We start from the raw sequence: 21,088 nt of genomic DNA on the forward strand, positions 1-21,088 counted from the left end.
ACGAGGTAGCAGCATCCCACCGCTGCCACCCAGTTTGTTACGGTCGAGGTAGCATGGACGTGCTCCGGAGAGCGAATGAGGGACGCCTGTGACGAGGCTGCTGGGAAAAGACAAAGAAGAGGAATTTATACATGAATATTTACAAGTGAGCTGCAGGAACGCTGCATCGTGACAGCTCAACAGGAGAGCATGATGACAACGAGCTTCTCGGCCGTGCCGCTGCCGGCTTTTTAAGAGTTCTCTTCCCTAGGGTCCCTAGATGGGGGCCGGGTTTCACTGGCACCAATCACCGACACGCACGCACTCACTCACTCCCGAGAGATCACGCCGTCGTCACGCGCTGGGAGAGGGGAACGATGCCAACCACGTAGCGCAGACGCCGAAATGTCCATGAGCGGCGTTCGCGCGCATTTCGAAAGCGCGTTCCCACTCGGTGTACGGGAAACGCTCGCTCAACCGGGCAGACGGACGCGGCTTCCGTGGCCATCCAGGCGTTCACCCAACGCGCGTCTCGGGGTTTGTCGGCGTTTCGCTGCTGCCATGTCGTCGTCTTCCCCAGGACGAAGGCGAGTCGTAACAAGGGGGAGGTCGAACGGTGCAAAAGTAAGTACAAAGAGTTGTTACGGTCTGGAAAAGGACTAAACTGCAATAACTTTCCAATGGCATCGCAGATTTTATGTATCGCACCCTTGCAGAGCGTTTTATTGTTAAGACGCAAGAGGAAAATCTGCCTTTAAGAAGTAATGTCACTAGATTGGGTATCGGCAGAATCCCGTAAACTGGTTTAAACACATTAAAAAATCTGAATATTAACGACCCTTTGGCGACAAGGATCGCTAGTGATCACCGGGCGAGTAAGAAAGAAAGAGGATTTCCTTCCGTACTTTTCTGATCAGTGACAGTAATAGTTAAAAAGGTAACTATTCGCTATTAAATAAAGAAACTGTTTTACAGAAAATCCTATATTCTGTTAAAGCAGTGACCAACGAAGCGACGAATAGTGACAAGCACCGTAGCACGGCAGGTGCCGAGATTGCCGGATAGTACGTGCGTCATATTGTGAGGGTATTTGACGCTGCCTGGCGCCCTCTCGCTGGCGAGCGGTTTTCGAATGGCGTGGAAAATGGCCCAAATTAGTTGATCCACAGCGGCGAGGGTAATCCCATTTTCGTAATTCTAAAAACTTATATTGGTGCTACTAAGAGCTGGCTACGAATATCTAAGTAAAACGCGGCGCCTATCGACAGTGGCTAAAAAGTTTACTATTAAGATTTGGTTAATCAATTTACTAAGTATCGCGATTTTTCTGTTTTTGACGTCGGCTACACTGGTATTGCTTTTCCGGAAAAAATTTCCTTTACCTTAAAAAACGCTACTTTTAAGCATTAATGGCGCGCATCCCTTGATCATAATATACATACAGCGTTTTTAACTTTTATAGAAATTTATCTTAAAAAGTGTCAGAGATACGTCGGTCCGGTCTGTGCAGCCCGAAATTGAAGACCATCAACATTACACGAGAATACACTATTAGATATTTTTTACCGGCATTAGAAGGCGACTGCACCACTTTTTCAGAATTTCGAGATTTAAAAAGATTCAAATTTCTAGTGGCTGTAGGTAAAGCATACCACGTGTTTTTTCACTACCATTTAAAATAGTGATCTAATCGACGACTGCATTTTGCGCTTCTTCTCAAAGCTCCCGAGGAGTGCGGGAAAGTTCAATGCGACGTCACGAAAGGTATGATTTCAAATTACCGCTGCCGTCAGCCACACGCTGCCGTGCCTTGTGGAATGCTGCCAAACAACATTCGGCGGGCTTTGCCTTCGATGGCGTTAGTTTTTTGCCTCCAAAACAGGCGTCTGTGTGTTGGAAATGTACCGATACCTTCGATGACGTCATCTTGCGCCCCCCACTTGGCTTTCTGCGCTGCGGAGAAGCTTGAAGGCCGTTGTCATTTTAATCGGTGATTACGTCGGCATTTCAAATGCATGCCCAAAAGGTCTTCGCATGCATTACCTGCATGCCTCAGACATTCGACCTTTTTAAGCTCGTTTATTTCTAAAAAGCTATGCAGTTGCGCTTTAAGGGTGAAAATATCTAATGTCAAAAATACGCTTTTGAATGCTCGCTTTAAGTTTGCATTCCCCGTTCCATAATTATAAAAAGGTGTCGTCGCCCACACAGTGGTCCCCGCAATCACGTTACATACTTATACGTCACTGAACACTCAAACGGCGTGCATATATACGGGATTAGGCATGCAAGCGCCGCCATTTTATAAATGGGGAGTGCGGGAAAGCCAGGTCGAAGGTCTTTCAATTAAGTGTTTTTTATGTTATTGCCGAGTAAAATATTTAGAAACTGAACACCCATTTCATGCTGATGGCGATGAATTTCGGGATTTTACTCATTTAATTATCTAATTATTGATGTCATCACGTACTCTCGGGAACCAAATTCCCCAGGACACGCGACCGGCAACCAACGTGTGTTGCTGTATTATCATCCGGTGGTCGCAAGCGAGACTTGCGGAGGTGAAAGTTGCTCTTGTGTTCTGTAATGTGTGCTAGTGGAACAAGCGGAACATTGGTACTCTTTGCACCTATGCGCCAAATTAGGCGGTGGCGCGTCCTGGAGACTTTTGTCCCCAATATCAGATATTGTCCGTCTTGCTGTAATTCTTTCCTGGCAGTGGGTTTATACAATAGGTTTAAGTTATACATTGTGCTTCGTGGTTAAAATGATGAGTAATTTCTTTTTATATGCTTAGGATGCACGCATAGTTTGTTACTGAAACTAATTTAACTAGACTGAGGTTGTTATTGCAGGTAATAATGGTTGCGGCTTTATATTATGGGGTAACTCCACGTGCAGCCGGCCGGGAAGGCGAGCTTCCGTGCCAGCTATGCGCGGGCGTTCTCGTGTCCCTAACCCGCGGCGCAAAGTCAAAGCCACGGCGGGTTCGGACGAAATAGGCAACGAACAGAGTACGCTAGGAAACCGTTTATTAACCTAGCGCAAGGCAAAGCACACTGCGGAAGAATGTTCTATGCGATAATATATGGTTCAGCAGCTTACCAAGTTGTCGTCGACCGGCGTTGGATAGTCCGGGAGGCGCGGGCAGGAAGCGGGGTCGGCGGGGCAGTCGGGCAGTAACGCCGCGGCAAGAGAGAGCCCTTCCCGCCGCAAGCTCTCCCCTTTTAACCCCTACGACATTGCCCCCCCCCTTGGACAACCGGTTACCTTCAAGGAGAGTCGTTCACCCCGTCCCTAAGACGCCAGAGCGTAGGCGTGACGTCACGTCCGAGCTGGGAGTGAGGAGAGTAGCCAGGTGCCCCCCTCTCCCCATTCCCTGCGGCGCGCGCTCTCGTCGCGTGACTCGGCGCGGGGGCGATGAAGGGTATTTGTATATCCCACATCCTCCACTCCTTAAGAAGCCTCCCGAACAGAGAAGCAGACGCAAAGTTACTTTGTCTTCTCCGCCATCCAGGGATCGAAGGTCTTCGGCTCCCGCCGGTACACTTGTTGCCGTCCGCGCCACGCCCGCACCGATCTGCTGGTCCGTAGGCTTGGCCACCCGCGAGATGGTGATGTTGAAAGGCAGCTTGCTACCGGTTGCAGTCTTCCGATTACCCGCGCTTGCACCGCTCCGGTGAAGGTGGTTGACCGCCTCCGTGGCACCGGCTTCGACTGCTTGGAGGCCAGGTTCGTGGCTGCGCCACCCTCAGAGACTGGGTCAGGTGGCTTCAGAGGCGAGGGCCGCGGCGCTTCCAACGTAGATGCCGGGCGGTTGGGCTGCCCTGGCATGCCTGGTTAGCTAGCGAGGGCCCAGGGTTGAGGTGGTAATGGGGTCTCGGCTTCTCTCTCTGCATTTTGGCCAGCTTGTTCTTGGGTAGGCGGGTGCAGCGGCGTACAGTCCGCAGGCGTGCAGCTACGACGCGATGCGGCAGGTGGTAGGGGTGGCCTGGCTGCAGCAGGGTGGCGGCTTCAGTCCGCAGGCGGGGCGTCACCGTCGGGCTGTGGGCGCGGCGCGTTGCCGAAGCTAGATGGTGGCTGGTAGGTGGTAGTGGTGGACGATGTCGTTCTGATGCGCCCTGCTTCTTTTCTATCTGCGCTGAAAAAGGTCAACACAGATTTAGCCAACTCCCGCAGCGCGTGCTACGTAGCTGTTCGGCCCTCACGAGAGTCATGACGGTTAACGCAAGTAAGTCTTACGTAACATTGATCGGCATGAGCGGCCCATACGTTCATGCATCTAACGGGACTGCGTGTCGATCTGCGCCCTCGCTCTAGTCCGCGCAGGCAGATTTTATTTCTGCCTACGGCTCAAGTTATAGCGGGACGCGTATTTCGCCGGCTGATCGCAGCGCTCGTTTTCCGACTGCGGCGCGGGTCGGGCTGTGTCATGGACCCACTCGTCTCGCTGCACGTAACGTTTCAAGTCGCATACGTGCACCGGTCCGCCTGTCGGTTTCGACCGCAAGTCCTCGAGCCTGTTAACGAGCGAGGAAAGCTTCTCTCGCACGCGAAGCGGCCCGATCCATTTCGGCGCCAACGAGGCCGCGAACTGTCTGCTAGCATCGGTCAGAACGTGTTGGCGCCGAAGCACCAGATCGCCCACTTCGTAGTGAACATCCCGGTGCGAGCGATCGTGCTGTGCTTTCTGCTGCGCCCTAGCCGTACTCAGGTTTGCGGCGAGCCTTGCGTAAGGCCTCCGTCATCTTAGCGCGCAGCTGCGTCGCGTAATCAGCTCGTGCTGACGAAGCGACTGGCGTCTTCCTGCTGTCCGTTAGAACCCGATCCATCGGATTTAGCAGCTCTCTACCCAGATTGAGAGAAGACGGCGCATACCCAGTCGAGCAGTTAACGGTCGAACACAAAGCGAACGCGATCTCCGGCAGATAGGAATCCCAATCTTTGTGCCTCTCAGAGTACGCGACAAGCATGTGCGTGATGTTGCGGTTGACTCGTTCCGTGGGGTTCGACTGAGCATGATAGGTGGTCGTTTTCTTGTGCTTAATGCCGAGTGCAGCGCACGAATCTACGGACACCTTCGCAGTGAAGTGGGACGCGTTGTCCGTTATCAGCTGCTCTGGGAAACCGAACCTGGTGAATACGTCCATCAGCTTCTCCATGATCACTCGTGCCGTCAGCTTTCTCAGGTGGAAAAGTTCAACCCTCTTGCTGAAGTGATCCGTGACCACCAGTAAGAACTTGTTCCTACTCGGTGTCGTGGGATACGGTCCCATGATGTCACACGCCGCGATTTGCCAGGGAGTCTGGCTGTTAATCGGCTGCATGAGGTCGGGCGGTTGTCCACCTCGGGGCTTCACGCTTTGGCACACATGACATGAGCGGGCGTAGCGTGTTACGTCCCTTTTCATGCCAAGCCAGGTAGCAAAGCGACACAACTTAATGTTAGTCTTGGGGCCGCTTGCATGCCCAGCGATGCACGAGTCGTGAAAGTAACGTAACAGTGCCGCTCTCAACACTCGCGGTAACACCACCTTGAACGCCTCGCTTGTGTCGTTCTCGGAGGGGATATACCTCAGCAGGACGCCGTCGGAATCCAGCAGATAAGAATCCAGCGCGCTCACAGCACTACCAGCTGTTTCCAAGCGCTCCGCACCGACAGCAAAACCAGCTGTCCCCGTGTGCGCGGCCGACCGGCCGCCCGGCTCCCGGAGCCCGTCGAACACTTTTCGACAAAACGAACCCATCTGCTGAGCTTCGAGCAACTACTTTCTGCTGAACACGATCCCCACGGAACTAGCGTAGTCCACGTGGTTCACGCTCTCGCCCGGGATCAGCGGTCGATCCGCGTCCCTTACATCGGCTACGGCTGGGAACAATCCCTCACTCTCTCTCTCTGTCGGGTGGTCGGTCGCGTGACCTTCCTCGCTCTGGACAGGCGCTCGCGAGAGTGCGTCAGCCACGGCGTTGTTCTTCCCTCTGCGGTAGCGCACGGTAAAGTCGTAACGCTGCAGCAACAGGGCCCAACGCGCCAGGAGGCCGCTCGGTTCCCTGAGTCGTCTCAGCCATGTGAGCGCCATGTGATCCGTCTCGATCACAAATGCCACCCCGTCGACGTAGTAGTCGAACTTCCGCAGAGCAAAAACTATCGCGAGGCATTCCTTCTCTGTCACCGAGTAGTTTCTCTCTGCCGGCGTCAGTGAACGGCTCGCGAACGCTACCGGTCGGAGGACGCCTTCATGCTCCTGAAGCAACACTGCTCCTAAGCCCAGGTCGCTTGCGTCGGTTTGAATCACAAACTCCCTGTTTAGGTCGGGTAGCTGCAACTCAGCCGTGTCCGCGAGCACCTTGGTGAGGTTTCGCAGTGCAGCCTCTTGCTCGTGACCCCAACTCCAGCGCTCGCCCTTCTTCAAAAGCTTTGTCAAAGGTGCCTGCAGCGCTGCGCAATCTGGGATGAACTGGCGATAAAAGTTCGCCATTCCCAGGAAGCGTCTGAGACCAGCTAGATCTGACGGCGACGGAAACTTAAGCAAAGCCTCGAGTTTATCCTCGCACGGCAGAATGCGGCCTTTGTCGATCGTGAACCCCACCAGTGTTATTCGGGTCACGGCGATCTGCGCCTTCTTCGGGTTCAAAGTGATTCCCGCGGACCTCAGCCTCTCTAGGATGTCCCTCAAGTGGCGCAGGTGTTCCTGGAACGTTTTCGAGTACACCACGATGTCGTCTAGATATGCGAGAAGCGCGTGTTGCCACTTTGCATCTCCTAGAACACGGTTTATTAGGCGCTGATAAGTAGCGGGTGCTCCTACCAAGCCAAAAGACATTCTCTTGAATTGGAAAAGACCTCTGTGACAAGTGAAAGCAGTCTTCTCCTTATCACGCTCATCCATTTCAGCCTGAAAGTATCCGCGGCTAGCATCGAGCGTAGTAAAGTACTTCGCCCCACCTAGGTTGGACACTAGGGAAGAAATGGTTGGTAGAGGGTACACATCCTTTCTCGTAACCTCGTTCAGTCGGCCGTAGTCCACGCAAAGACGATATGTATTGTCTTTCTTTGGAACTAAGACTACCGGGAAGCCCGAAGGGCTGTTAGACCTCTCAACAACGCCAGTGTCGATAAGTTCGTCTAAGGCGCCGTCTAGTGCTTTTCTAATTGGTCTATAATTGCACTTCCAAGGCAGTGCATCACCCGGGTCTATTCTGTGCCTTACTAGTGTAGTGAGGCCAGGCCGGTCCGTGAATGTCGCGTTGAATTCGTAGAGGAGAGACGACAAGCGTGCCTTCTCCCTCTCCGATACGCTGTTCACCTCCGACAACAAAGGGTGCATTGCCCTCCCTGGCACGGTAGAACAGCTTTCTACCGCGACAACATTCTCTGTGGGCCCTCTCTCAGCGGCGACTGTCCGCCCGCATGCTTGTTTCCGGGCCGGCGGGGGTGATTTTCCACGGTCTCTCCCCGCTCGCTTCGCGTTCGGAGCCGTAATCGACTGCGAGGCCGCGGGCGCTTTCGCTAAAAGCTTCAATGCGCCGGTGGTGCGCTTCCGATAGTCTCCGCTGGTTATGTCTATCACAATGCCTGTCTTGGCTAGGAAGTCTCGCCCAAGAATTATAGGAAGGGATAAACAGGGAAGATGAACGAGGCGTTGTCGCCGCACGCGTCTTTCCCAGCGAACCACTATCCTAGCCGCACCGCTAGATTGCGCTGTGCCGCTCGCGAGGCGAAAAGTTGTATCGCACTCTCTCAACCGGATTTTGTTCTGGCGGAGATGTTTTAGCACCTCGTCACCGAACAAAGAAGCGCTTGCCCCTGTATCGAGTAACGAGGTGAATTTCTTTCGAGCTATCGTTAGCTCAATGAACGGCGCTGACAAGTCAACAGAACTTCCTACGCGACATGCCAAAGGCGCTAATAAACCGGGTTTCTCTGTGTACGCCGCGCGGGATCGAAGGCCGATCACCGGCGGCTGTGGCCGTTTCCCGACCGTGTTTGCTCACGGGCGGGGAGGCGGCCGCAGTGGCGGGCGAAGTGCCCCGGTTGGTCACACCTGTAGCAGCGGTTGCTCGGGCTCCGACGGGCTAGGCGCTGGTCGCCACGTTCCGGTCGGTCGTATCGATCTCGATCTCGCGGTGCGGACGGTGGGGGCCGCTCGTGCGGCCACGTGTCGGCCTCGCGATCTCGGCTGCGTGTGTTGCGCTCTGCGGCAGCGTGTGCTGTTCGCAAAGCGTAGCTGAATGGGTCCAAAGCGCGGTCGGACAATTCCCAATCCCTCGGGACACGCTCGTCAGCAAACTGTGCTGTCGCTTCAGCTCTAGACGGACTACGCGCTGAGCTGCCATTCCACGCGCAACGCGGCTCAGGTGACTGCGATGCGGGTGGCGGTGGCCGATACGCTCGCGCAGAGAGGATGTCTCCCTGAATGCGCTTCGCCTCACCTGCTAGCTCGTCCAGGTCTCTAAACCTGCCTGCTCTCAGGTAGGCCGCGAAAGTCGGGTGCGCTTGTCGTGTGACACGCTCAACTTTCTCCATGTTTGTGGCACGAGGGTCAGCGAGGCGATACAGTTCGTCCATCGCTCGGACGTACTCTAACAAAACTCGTCGGGGTGCTGGGTGCGGAGCTCCAGCTCTCTCCTCAAACGCCACTCGTAGTTTGCGGGGAGGAATTCGTCGCGGAAGCTTGCGCTAAACTCCTCCATTGTACTCGCTCGATTACCGGTTAGTCGGTACCAGCGGGCCGCTTGCTCCGTCAAAGAGACAGGCACAACACGCGCGAGAAGTTCGGCGTCTGCGATTCCTGTCGCTTGCTGATAATGCAGCAGACGGTCGCGGCACTCATTAGCCCCGGTTCTGTCATGGTACCCCGTGTAGGTAGGTGCCTCTATCCTAAGACGGGGTGCCTGGGCCGGGGCTTGCAAACTGTTTTGCAACATACCCGCTAAGCTCTGCACAACTTGCATCGCGTTCTGCAAGAGCACCTCGGATGACTGCGGACTAACGCCCCCGGAGTTGGGCGCAGCCACTGATGGTGTCGAATGATGAAGCCTAGGTGCCCTATTGTTGGCACCACGGAGCGGCGAGGTGCCCGATGTGGTGCCCTCCGTACCAGGCCTAAGTCCTGCCGACGCGCCCGGGAATGCAACTCGGCTATTCCGCGTGGAACACTCAAGATTTACACCTTCCAAAGCCAAGTCAAGTAGGGAGCCCTGGCTCTGTGCCCCTAGCTCTGACAGCATGAACAAAGACTGGAAGTCAGGCCTATCAGCTGCCATCCTTTGTTAGCGCGTCGACAGTCGTTCGCTCCAACAAAGTACACTGCTCAATGCCTAGTTCGGCCCACGTTCGGGTGCCAAGATATGGGGTCACTCCGCGTGCAGCCGGCCGGGAAGGCGAGCTTCCGTGCCAGCTATGCGCGGGCGTTCTCGTGTCCCCAACCCGCGGCGCAAAGTCACAGCCACGGCGGGTTCGGACGAAGTAGGCAACGAGCAGAGTACGCTAGGAAACCGTTTATTAACCTAGCGCAAGGCAAAGCACACTGCGGAAGAATGTTCTATCCGATAATATATGGTTCAGCACCTTACCAAGTCGTCGTCGACCGGCGTTGGATAGTCCGAGAGGCGCGGGCAGGAAGCGGGGTCGGCGAGGCAGTCGGGCAGTAACGCCGCGGCAAGAGAGAGCCCTTCCCGCCGCAAGCACTCCCCTTTTAACCCCTACCACATTGCCCCCCCCCCCCCCTTGGGCAACCGGTTACCTTCAAGGAGAGTCGTTCACCCCGTCCCTAAGACGCTAGAGCGTAGGCGTGACGTCACGTCCGAGCTGGGAGTGAGGAGAGCGGCCGGGTGCCCCCATCTCCCCATTCTTTGCTGCGCGCGCTCTCGTCGCGTGACTCGGCGCGGGGGCGATGAAGGATATTTGTATATCCCACAATACATCTCTTATATTTCTTGCTGAGTGTATAAAGCTAGGTACTGTTGGTTGCGGCATGGGATTACCTCATAGGAGGTCTTTTTTGAACAAAATGAAGCAAGTTTATGTGTCTGTAGGACATATATCAGCTACTGCGGGGCCTAAACTATTGTAATTTTTAAAGCTCAAGACTATGGAACATTAAACCCAAAGGGGTGGTGATCGTTCTGGAAAGCCTCGCGTGGTAAATCCTTCCGGTGCTTCCGATGGGACGTTATTCGACGTACCCCTACTCATGCGTTTGATGCGTGCTCTATTCAAAGTGCTGGTGGTGTGACACTTTTTATTAACAGTCTTTATGTTAGGCGTTCAATAGGTGCTGGGCCAAGGTGACGAGGGTGCGTTGCAGGTTCAGGACCCGGGACTATTCAATGTGAGCTGACACGTTTCCTTATGAGGCCTCTTCAATAAATGCTCAACCGTGTTCGAACTGTACACGATACTCTATACAACGTGAGCATGGTATGCGTAAGCTCCACCGCAGGGAGCAGGCATTGGAACCTCAGTCAGCAGGGAGTGATGATACGGTTGATGCAGAAAAATTGGACCTGTACGGAGCGAAAGTTGTGAACGCATACGGGGGTTTGTTGCTTTTGATTTTGTTAGACCGCTTTCTTGCTCTCCTTTAAAAGTTCTTTTTCGTTAATTAATAGCATAGATTAACTGAAAATTCAAGAATACAGGATCGTTTTGTAGGAAAACCCGGCTAGAATGAGGCAGCCTTCAAGTCTTGAGGTATCCCCTCATGCTGTTTTCCAGATGCGCTGGCTACGCATGTGACATGTGGTCATCGTCAAGGCATCATGTGTTTCAGTGGAAGCGTGCTTCTCTGGGGCAGTGAGTAAATGCGTGTCTCATTGCATAAATGTAGCATTGCTATAATAATTTTAATGCGAAGGCATAATACGGCTCATCGGCAAGGAAACTTGTTGTCAGCGTTTACCAAACAGCAGTGGTTCCAGAGTGAGATATGACGTCACAGTGGTATCAAAGAAAAACAGAATTACTTCTGAGTGCGTGGGGAATCGAATCCTGGAATTTAACACTTCGAGGCGAGCGCCCAGAAAGCCACAGACCACAAAGCCACGTTGTTTCTTGCTGAACAAAGGTGAATCTATTATATACTTTGCCTTACTACTATATGCTGATGATGAGTTGTGTCATTAGAAACGAAGAGGACAACTGAGAAATCAATAAACAATAGTATTTAAATCAAGTCAAGACAAAAACAATTTTTTCGCATTCAAGGCACGCAAGTAGTCTTAAGTGACCCCTTGATTTTTCAGGGCTGCTCCCAGATTTATTGATTTTCTAGCGCACACTTGAGTGACGAGACGACGCTTTATGTATGCATTTGAAGACAAAAAATAAAAAAACGCGAGATTAAAAATGTGTGTGTAATATGCGGCATTAGCACAACATTCTGCTCAGTAGCAGTCATCATCGTCATCATCATCAACCCGACAACGCCCTCTGCAGGGCAAAGTCCTCTCCCATGTCTCTTCAGTTAACCCTGCCCTTTGCCAGTTGCGCGCACCCTAACCCCGCAGTCTTCTTTGTCTCATCCGCCCATCTAACTTTCTGCTGCTCCCTGCTACGCTTGCCGTCTCTTGAAATTCACTCCGACCCTTAAAGACCATTGGTTATATTGCCTTCGCACTACATACCTTGACCAAGCCCATTTCTTCCCCTTGATTTCTACTAGGAAGTCATTAACTGGTGTTTGATCCCTCGCCAACTCCGCCGCTTCCGATCTCTTAACGTTAGACCTAGCATTTTTCTTTCCACACCGATCATTCTATATGTGATCATTATATCGGAGATAACAGTGGAAGGTGCAAACGGCCTTTGTCGGGAAAACGGGCAATATGGAGAGGTTTTACTCTTAAGGATAACTGGTGTTCCACGTAGGAATCAACTGAGTTCGTTTTACTTGCAGTCGTGGTTAACTACTGGAGAACTTGCGCTCCATAAGTCTGTCTCGCCGGGGGTTTGCAAGCGCCACTCAAACCTTGGTTAATAAGCTCCGAACGCCGGTTCGGTTACCGCGTGCCCTCCTCATGCGCTTAGTCGCCACGGTGGCAGGAATGAAAACTACTTGAGTGGGCCGCCACACTTCGCTGTGGGCGGCAACCACGCGCGCTAAAAGCAACTACTAAAACAGTCTAGGCCTGATGGGGGCACGGCCAGAAAGAGCGCCTGTTTCAAAAGCCTCTAGCTCTGCCAAGCCATGCGGTGCAAGGGTAATTACTTCGGGCGAACAAAACAAATCATTTCGGTGCCGAGATTGTTAAGAAAGAAAAGAAGCTGGGAGTCTCATTACCAAGCGCGTCCTTTCGGAAACGCTTCTCCGGCCTTTCCAGGCTTGACACAGTGGTGACAGGGATTTATGCCTCATGTCCAGAGTGCGAGCTATTGTGATGTATAGGCCTTTATCTGCTGTCCGCGCGAATCTAAGAAAAATGAGGTCTTTTATGAGACCACCAGCTAAGACAAGCAACGCCAATTAAATGCCTGATTAGAACACGTAGAGAGAAAGCGTCAAGGCATCATTTCTGCTATTATTATTTTTCAGCGTGCCGGCGTTAATTCGGCCGAAGAGACCTCACGCGTGGAAGAGCTGCGTGGAAAACTGCGCGTGGTTGTCCAGGCTGCCAGGTGGTCTTGGCAGAAGTGTTGAACAAGGAATTAAATCGCTAAGTATGCCGTGCCTGCGAGTTGGTTCGACATAACTTCTAAACTCCGCCTACGTGTGTGTCTCGTGTAGTCATCAGCGTCTGCCGTCCATTTTTTCAACGCCAGTTAGTAATAAGGGATTTAAGCAAGTATCGCTGCTCCTTAGCACGCCGTAAGGCCTTTAGCTGTGTGCGGAAATTGATAATGAAGTCGCAGCAAAAGTCAGGACGTGATGCAAAGAACGTGAAGCTCGGAGGCAGGCAAACAGCGACGGAAGAAAATTTGAGGTTCTTATTTGCGTTGAGTCTTGCCAGGTTGATGTCTTCCGCCCATTGTTTTGGACGGTGCGAACACTCCCATAGTCTAATGAGATTGAATCTGCGGCTGCTGCAATACTTGGGGTTCATGGGACTGTGAATCAACTGCATCTACAGAAGTGCAGAACTGCACCTTCAGAACTGCAGAACTGCAACTTCTGAAGTCAATATTGCGCAGGAGTAGGCTAGCTCATGTGTTCAGGCGAGCATGCAATTCAGGCTGTTGCCCACACCACTTGGCGTTTCATCCACACTTTGACCATCGCTTTTGAGTGCACATTCCAATTGCCGGGTGCTTCGCCCAATGGAGATACCTCACATTTGTGTGTATACTTGGTGCCTATACACGGGATACTGTAGAAAACTGTCGTAAAACAAAGGATATATTTTAATAATAATCTCAAGAAAAACTGCCGCAATCACTCAAATATTTAGTAATTCAGTCAATCAATTAACGAGTCAATTCTTAACTGTTGACTTCTTTTGCATTATTTTCCGAACTAACTGTAGCGTAATGCCATAACTTTATTTGGTAATGTAAGTATTAAATTCATGAAAATTTAGTAAACTAATTAGTTACACAATTGATTGTTTTTAAAACAATTTTGACGTATGCTGGAGTTTCTAGTTCGGGACTGTATTGAAGATGGCTTTCTGCCTCATCCGTTGAGGTGCTTTCTGATCCTCCAGGTCACGCAGTGGGAAGGCATTGATCCCAGCTCACGGCTGGTCACAATGTCCTCCCGCTGCTTGAGGAACAGCTGGTTTTGCTGAGCCAGCTCCAAGCCATTGTCAATGCAGCCTCAGTGATGCAGGGTGAGTTAAGTTGCTTTCTTTCTTTCCGCTGTTCATATCTGTCAAGTTTAATTATTTAAGCCTGTTCGCATGCGAACTGCGGTACTCTGTGTTAAGTCTGACCAAAGGTGTGTGCTCATCTGCATAGGCCGCTACGTTTTATTCCCAACAAACCCCTCTAATTCTCAACTTCTATTCATTGGGTAGTACAGTACGTAGTTGGGTAAATTTTTTCGTATCGTTATTGGTGAGCGCGCTCTAAGATCGAGAAGTTTTCCCTGGGCACTCGGTTTAGAAATTAGGCGGACTGAATTGGTTGACATAATTAAGTAAACAGAGTAGAAGAAATACCAACGCCTCTATACGTGTACTACACATTCTTTGGTATTTCTGCCAGTTCCCATACCAGCCAACTATTTATGCACCCATAATCTCAACATAAAAAAACGGCAGGGTATACACATAGTTTAGCCTTATTGGCTCATGGTTTCGCTTTGCTGGATCATCGGCTTCTCTAGCAACGATATTAGACTAGGTTAAGCTCTGATCGAGGTTAAGCTCATCTGATCTGTTCGCGCTGCAGATGGAAGTTGATGAAGACGACGATGTTGAATGCTCATCGCGAGAGTTTGTCGCAGTGATCGCGAGAGTTTGTCGCAGTGATCGCGAGAGTTGGTCGCAGTGATCGCGAGAGTTGCTCGCAGTGATCGCGTGAACACGAGGAGTGATCGGCTGCGGCGAGAGCATAGAGCTCTTGCGCAGTGGCCAGCGAAGCTCATATGTTTGCGTCGTCGCTGGTTCTATTCCCAGTCGCGGCAATATTTACTTGCTTTATTTATCCGAGGTCAAGGTCAAGACTGCGGCGATGACCCACCTTTTGTAGCTTTGTTCGAAAAGATGAGCGTTCGCTCTAAAAAGAAAACAAGCAATGCTGTACAGTCAAAGCAGATGAAGAGTAGCGCAGCTTGCATAGACGCCCATACGCTCAAAAAACATGGTGGCCTATAAGGTGGAACCAGCGTGCTCACCAAAATGAATGAATAACTAAACAATGACGTCATAATGAAAAACAAGCAATCCGTAACGTCGGAGGCACGTGAATTCTGGTGGCAAAATAAATCCTTGAACGTTTCGACGTTCACCACGACACAGGAGAAAAGGCTGAAGTAAGAAGACACGACGAGTGCAGACTACCGACGCTATTTTTTGATTCTCAACACAAATTTCGTCTTCGTCCTTCATGTTGACCTCTTTGTTGCCATGAATTGCAACGTGTTAGCGTACCTACAGGCCAAACTATGCGTTTTAATGTCCGAGAGGTAGATTTATAGGTAACGTTAAAGGTCATCGTTGGCAAACTGTTCTTGAGCACCCGGGTTTGTCAGCAGTGGGTTGCGACAGAATTGTGTGGAAAAAGCTTAGCTGACAGAAAGAAGAAAAATACGGGGAATTTCGAACAAAAGCCGTAATTTAATAGTTTTAAACTAAGCACGAAAGCTAGGAATAGAGAGGGAACAAGAGGTTCCTGAACTAACCCACGAGAAAGGTTTAACAATTCCCTGAAACAGCTTCCGAGGTGAGCACGTCAACTCGCTTAATCACTACATTGTGTTGTCATAAAATCTGAGCCAAATAATACACTTCTACGCGCAGCAGAGGGCCCACAATCACGCACGAAAGTTGGCGTCCCCTTCCTGGCGACTTTTTCATGCTGGCCCCAGCGCATAGAAGTTCAGAGGTGACTATTGTTTAAATTCCTTCAGACATTCGGTAGCTACCATGTCCGCGGTCAAGAAGCTGCGTAGCTCGGGCAGGAGAGGAAGCTCCGCTCCCTGAGGTAAGGCCGGTGGAGGAGTGCCGATCTTTTAGCGTGGAAAAAGTGACGAACGGAGAGGGAACGGTTCCAAGACGCTGAAAGCGAAATTTTGACTGCAGATAACTCCACTCCTACGAAAAGCCTTCAAAACATTCTACTGAGTAATATTGGTGAACCAGCGTGCTCTGACATCCCATGCATATCGCAGCTTTATTACAGCCGCTATCAGAGCCCCTTTGAGATTTGAACCGGCAGGAAACGAGGTAGTTGCCTGCTCTGCATAAATGGCATAAGATTGTTGTAAACAACACTGTACTTTCCCTATGAAATTACGACTGATTTTCACGACATATTGTAGCGTACTTGCTGACGAAGGGGGCTTCAATAGCAGGCACGAAGACAGAGAAGGCCAGGCAAGCTGGAGCAGCAAATGATGATGATGATGATGTCCTCGGGCTGAAAGGCGACAGATCCCTCACGGCGCGAGCCCTACTTCGTCGTCGTCGCCCTACTTGGTATGCGCCACCTGGCAATACTAGGTGGCATTATTCCCCCTTATGAAGAAAAAAAAAGAGCTCTGTCGCTTTCGACGTAAGGGTGAAACAAAAATAAACAAAAAAACAAGCAAAGTGTCGCAACTGAAGCGCGCGAAAACATCAGCACGGTTGCGTTACCGTGTATAGTACGGCTTAAGCCGCACAACGTGCGCAATGTGAGAGTCGGGCTGTAGGCGTCGCGGTTGCGCAGCACCGTCCGGAACCACTTCATAGTTAACCTCACTTACACGCCGTACCACTCTGTAAGGCCAAAGTAGCGGCAGAGCAGTTTCTCACACAAGCCTTGGCGACTAACAGGAGTCCACACCCAGACTTGGTCACCGGGTTTGTAGTCAACCTGTCGGTGGCGAAGGTTGTAACGGCGCGCATCCGCGCTCTGCTGCTGCCCGATGTCCACGCGGGCCAGCTGACGGGCTTCTTCAGCAAGGTGGGGCAAACTGTTGGGCGTCTGGGGCGAGTTGATCATCATCTGGGCAAGGGAGCATGGCGTCAAGCATGCTCTGGACTTCGCGTCCGTGCACAAGGCGAAACGGGGTGAAGCGCGTGGTTTCCTGCAGGGCGGTGTTGTAGGCAAAGGCGACATGCGGCAGGACCTCATCCCAAGTTTTGTGTTGGACATCTACGTACATGGACAACATGTCCCCAAGGGTCCTGTTCAATCGTTCAGTCAAGCCATTGCTGTGCGGATGGTAGGATGTGGTCTTGCGGTGCGTTGTGCAGCTGAGCCGGAAGATTTGGTCGCTTAAATGTGTTGTAAACGCCGTCCACTTGTCGGTAATCACGTGCGAAGGCGCGCCATGTCGCAAGACGATGTTGTGCATGAAAAACTCTGCGACTTCGGAAGCTGTGCCACGAGGGATTGCCTTGATCTCGGCGTAGCGAGTCAAATAGTCGGTAGCAACTATGATCCACTTATTGCCGCCCTGCGACAAAGGGAAAGGACCGAGGAGGTCCATGCCGATTTCGTCGAACGGAGTCGGAGGGGCTGTAACGGGCTTGAGAAACCCCGCCGGCTTAAGTGGTGGCGTCTCCGGGCGCTGGCATTCTCGGCAGCTTCTAACGTAGCGTTTGACAGCAGCAGAAAGTCCAGGCCAGTAGTACAGATTCCGCACTCTGGCGAGCGTACGTGAAAAGCCCAAGTGGCCAGACGTGGGCTCATCGTGGCAGGCGAAAAGAATGTCAGCCCGGAGACCGGCTGGAATGACGAGAAGGTAAGATCTATCGTTGCTTTTCGAGTTCTTCTTGTACAAGAGACCTTGCCGCAAACAGAAGGAGCCAAGACGTCGAGAGATGTGGCGAGGTATAGCCGTGTCGGAACCTTCAAGGGTGTCAATGAGAGGGCGAAGGTCCACGTCCGCCCTCTGCCGGGTCAATAGGTCGGAGGCGGTGAGGGTACCAAGAAATCCGCGGTCGTCATCCGGGGCTGCGTCGCCAGGATCAACTGGTGCACGCGACAGTGTGTCGGCGTCTTTGTGTCTGCGGCCGGACTTGTAGACAATAGTGATGTCAAATTCCTGGAGCCGTAAGCTCCAGCGTGCGAGGCGTCCAGATGGGTCTCGCAAATTTGCCAGCCAGCATAGGCCGTGGTGATCGGTTACGACTTTGAATGAGCGGCCGTAAAGATAAAGGCGAAACTTCATGGTGGCCCACACGACCGCAAGGCATTCTTTTTCAGATGTAGAGTAATTGCGCTCGGCGCGGGAGAGACTGCGGCTAGCATAGGCGATGACCCTCTCAAGGCCCTCTTGGTGTTGAGCAAGGACAGCGCCAAGACCGATGTTACTGGCGTCGGTGTGGACCTCGGTATCGGCATCTTCGTCGAAGTGTGCAAGAACGGGGGGTGTTTGAAGGCGCTTGCGGAGCGTAGAGGAAGCAGTCTGTTGCTCAGTGGTCCAGATGAAGGAGGTGGCATTCCTGGTGAGGCGCGTCAACGGCTCGGCAATCGTGGAAAAGTCCGCAATGGAGCGCCGATAACACGCACAGAGATCCAGGAAGCGCTGGACAGCTTTCTTGTCGGTTGGAACGGGAAAACGTGCGACGGTGGCAGTCTTTTCGGGGTCCGGCCGAACTCCCTCAGCGCTCACAGCGTGACCCAGAAATTTGAGCTCTTCGTAACCGAAATGACACTTCTGGGGCTTCAGGGTAAGGTCTGCCAAGCGGAGGGCTTCGAGGAGAGCCCGCAGGCGCTGGAAATGTTGGTTAAATGTTTCCAAAAAAACTACGACGTCGTCCAAGTAAACAAGACAGCTTTGCCACTTGAGGCCTGTGAGGACGGTGTCCACCATTCGTTGGAACGTAGCCGGGGCGGAGCACAAACCTAAAGGAAGTACTTTAAATTCATAGAGGCCATTCGGAGTCACAAAGGCGGTTTTTTTGCGGCCCCGTACGTCTACTTCAGTTTGCCAATATCCGCTGTTTACGTCAATGGATGAAAAGTACTTAGCGCGCCGTAATCTATCCAGCGAGTCGTCAATGCGCGGCAACGGGTAGACGTCCTTTTTGGGCACACTGTTCAGTTTGCGATAGTCGACACAAAACCGGAGAGTGCCGTCCTTGTTCTTAACAAGGGCTACAGGTGAAGACCACGGGCTTTGGGAAGGTTAAACAATGCCATCGTCAAACATTTCCTGAACCTGAGTTTGGATAACCGCCCGTTCTTTAGCAGAAACACGATAAAGCTGCTGTCGTATAGGGCGAGCGTCGTCATAGGTGATGATTCGGTGCTGCGTGATGGGTGTTTGACGAACCTTCGAGGAGGAAGTGAAGCACGACTTGTATTCCTTCAGCGGCTGCTCCAAAGCCAGTCGTTGCTCCCGAGACAGGTGGCAGTTTATGTCGACGTTTTCAAGGGAAGGTTCGTCAGTACCGGCTGCCGCGGACGCAAAACAAACGGTAATATCGATAACAGGTTCGGCAGAAGCGATAGCGGTTCCTGCAAAAAGGTGCCGGTACTCATTAGAAAAATTAGTGACCAGGACCGCAGACCGGCCACCACGAAGCGTCAGTACACTGCGAGCGGCGTAGATGCCTTGAGTAAGCAGGAGTGAACGGCTAGCCTCGGCGACTGCTTCTGCGTCATGCAAGTCGTTGCAGGTGACTTCAACCAAAACACTGCTCTGTGGCGGCAACGTGACACTGTCTTCAGAAACACGAAGGGCGGCACTGCGGTGGCACGATTCGGCGAGGTGGGTCGCTTTACTGGTCTAAAAGGTCGTTGGCGGAGGTCGATGACAGCACCATACTCCCGCAGAAAGTCAATACCGATAATCAGATCGCGGGAGCAATTGCACAAAACTACAAAACTGACGACAAACGTAGATCCCTGAATCTGAACGCGAGCCGTGCAAATACCCTTTGGGGTAACGAGATGACCACCGGCAGTACGGAGATGCACTACAGAACAAGGCGTGAGCACTTTTTTTGGAAGAGTCGCCCATTTATCACTCATTTATCACTGTTTCGTATCTGCCTATTCCATAAGATCTTTCATCATCCACACCTGCGCAGTGAATTACTCTCTTCCCCGCATCACCTATCATCAAGATTAGATCATGCCTACAAAGTCCGTGTCCCATTTTGCAGAACTAACGCTTTCTTTCAGTCATTTTTACCTCGAACAGCAGCAGAGTGGAATCACCTTCCCGCACCAACAGCAACCATCAAAGATTACCAACTTTTCAAGAACGCCTTAGCTAACATTGTATGATTAGACACATCTGTAACTTTTTTGATAATAACCCCATATCATTTATTGTATTGTTTTTTTTTTCACCTGTAACCACTCCCCTCTCTAATGCCAATGGCCCTGAGGGTATATGAAATAAATAAATAAATAAATAAATAAATAAATAAATAAATAAATAAATAAATAAATAGTCGGCCCCGGTGTCCACTAATGCACTGACTCTGTGACCGTCGAGAAGAACAGGTATGTCCAAGGAAACGGTGCTGTCTTGGTCAGATGAAGGTGCTATCTGTTCACGGTCGGAGCGTAGCGGCGGCGGCGGGAGGTCTTCAGCGCAGCGACTCCCAGCGACCTCGCCCCCGAAGGTCGCTGGTCTCAGTTTTCCCGGCGAGAGCTCAGCGAGCGACCCTGTGCTGCTCGCGAGGAGCTGTGCGGGTTCGGGGAAGAGCGCCTCGGAGATGAGCGCGGCTGAGGCGGCGCACGGGCTGAAAGTCGCTGTTCCGCGAGGAAGTCTTCAATGGCTGGAGGCCGGTGGCCAAACCGGGGTCTGGGCGAATCGGCTCGAAAGCCCTGCAGACCGAGGCGTCGATAAGAGCAATTGCGGTAGAGATGGCCTGGTTCTCCGCAGTAAAAGCAGAGTGGCCGGTTGTCAGGGGTGCGCCAGACATCGGCCTTCCGCAAGTGCGCTCGGCGATCGTCGAAATACGGGACTGGTGGAACTGGGGACAGCGGTGCAGGAGGCGTTACAGGAATCGGCCGTGGCGAAGCGGCAGCCGGGCGCCTCGCAACTTCGGCATAGGTGGGGCGGCTGTAGTCTCCCGGCAGAGGTGGTGTTTCAACGGTAGTACTCCTGAACGCCTGTTGCACCTCCTCGCGAACAAGAGCGGAAATGGAACCAAGCGTAGACTGCGAAGGGCTGCAAAATTTGAGGCCCTTCACGCACGATCATGCGAATCAGTTCGCGCAAATCGTCAGTGTGGCTCCCGGCGGTGGCAAACGATTCGGTGACTGCAGCAGCATGCACAGGCCGGTTGTAAGTCGCAGAACGTTGTTGAAGAACCTTTTCCATCGTCGCGGCCTCGGCAAGGAATGCAGCGACGGTCGATGGTGGGCTTCGCACGAGGCCTGCGAAGAGCTGTTCTTTGACGCCACGCCTCAAATGCCGGAGTTTCTTTTAAGGCGTGAGCCTTTAATTTATTTTGTTTATTTATGACGCTGAGTGTGCCGCACGGCCTCATCGTTGTAATGCCTCATCGTTGTAAGCAAAAGTTGTCGACAGAAATGTCACGCTTTTCAGTTGGT

General features: G+C 52.1%; 1 protein-coding gene across 6 annotated transcripts in view; it reads left to right on the plus strand.

Annotated features, from left to right (window-relative positions):
* Window positions 1–380: 380 nt before the first annotated feature.
* Window positions 381–21,088, plus strand: part of LOC149338409 (putative defense protein 3) — a 135,831-nt gene continuing 115,123 nt past the window's right edge. Inside the window, exons 1-3 of one of the 6 annotated variants that reach the window (XM_089547641.1) lie at window positions 397–603; window positions 1,702–1,743; window positions 10,700–10,777. In XM_089547641.1, the coding sequence (XP_089403767.1) occupies window positions 10,744–10,777 (34 nt within the window). In that variant the 5' untranslated portion in view covers window positions 397–603; window positions 1,702–1,743; window positions 10,700–10,743. Of the gene's footprint in view, window positions 604–1,701; window positions 1,744–10,163; window positions 10,314–10,699; window positions 10,778–21,088 lie in introns of those variants that run through there. The other 5 variants (XM_089547640.1, XM_089547638.1, XM_089547644.1 and 2 more) reach the window with 5 other exon arrangements.

Source organism: Amblyomma mixtum, chromosome 6 (assembly GCF_055824585.1).
Source record: "Amblyomma mixtum isolate Tamu chromosome 6, ASM5582458v1, whole genome shotgun sequence".
In the NCBI taxonomy this organism is placed as follows: Eukaryota; Metazoa; Arthropoda; class Arachnida; order Ixodida; family Ixodidae; genus Amblyomma; species Amblyomma mixtum.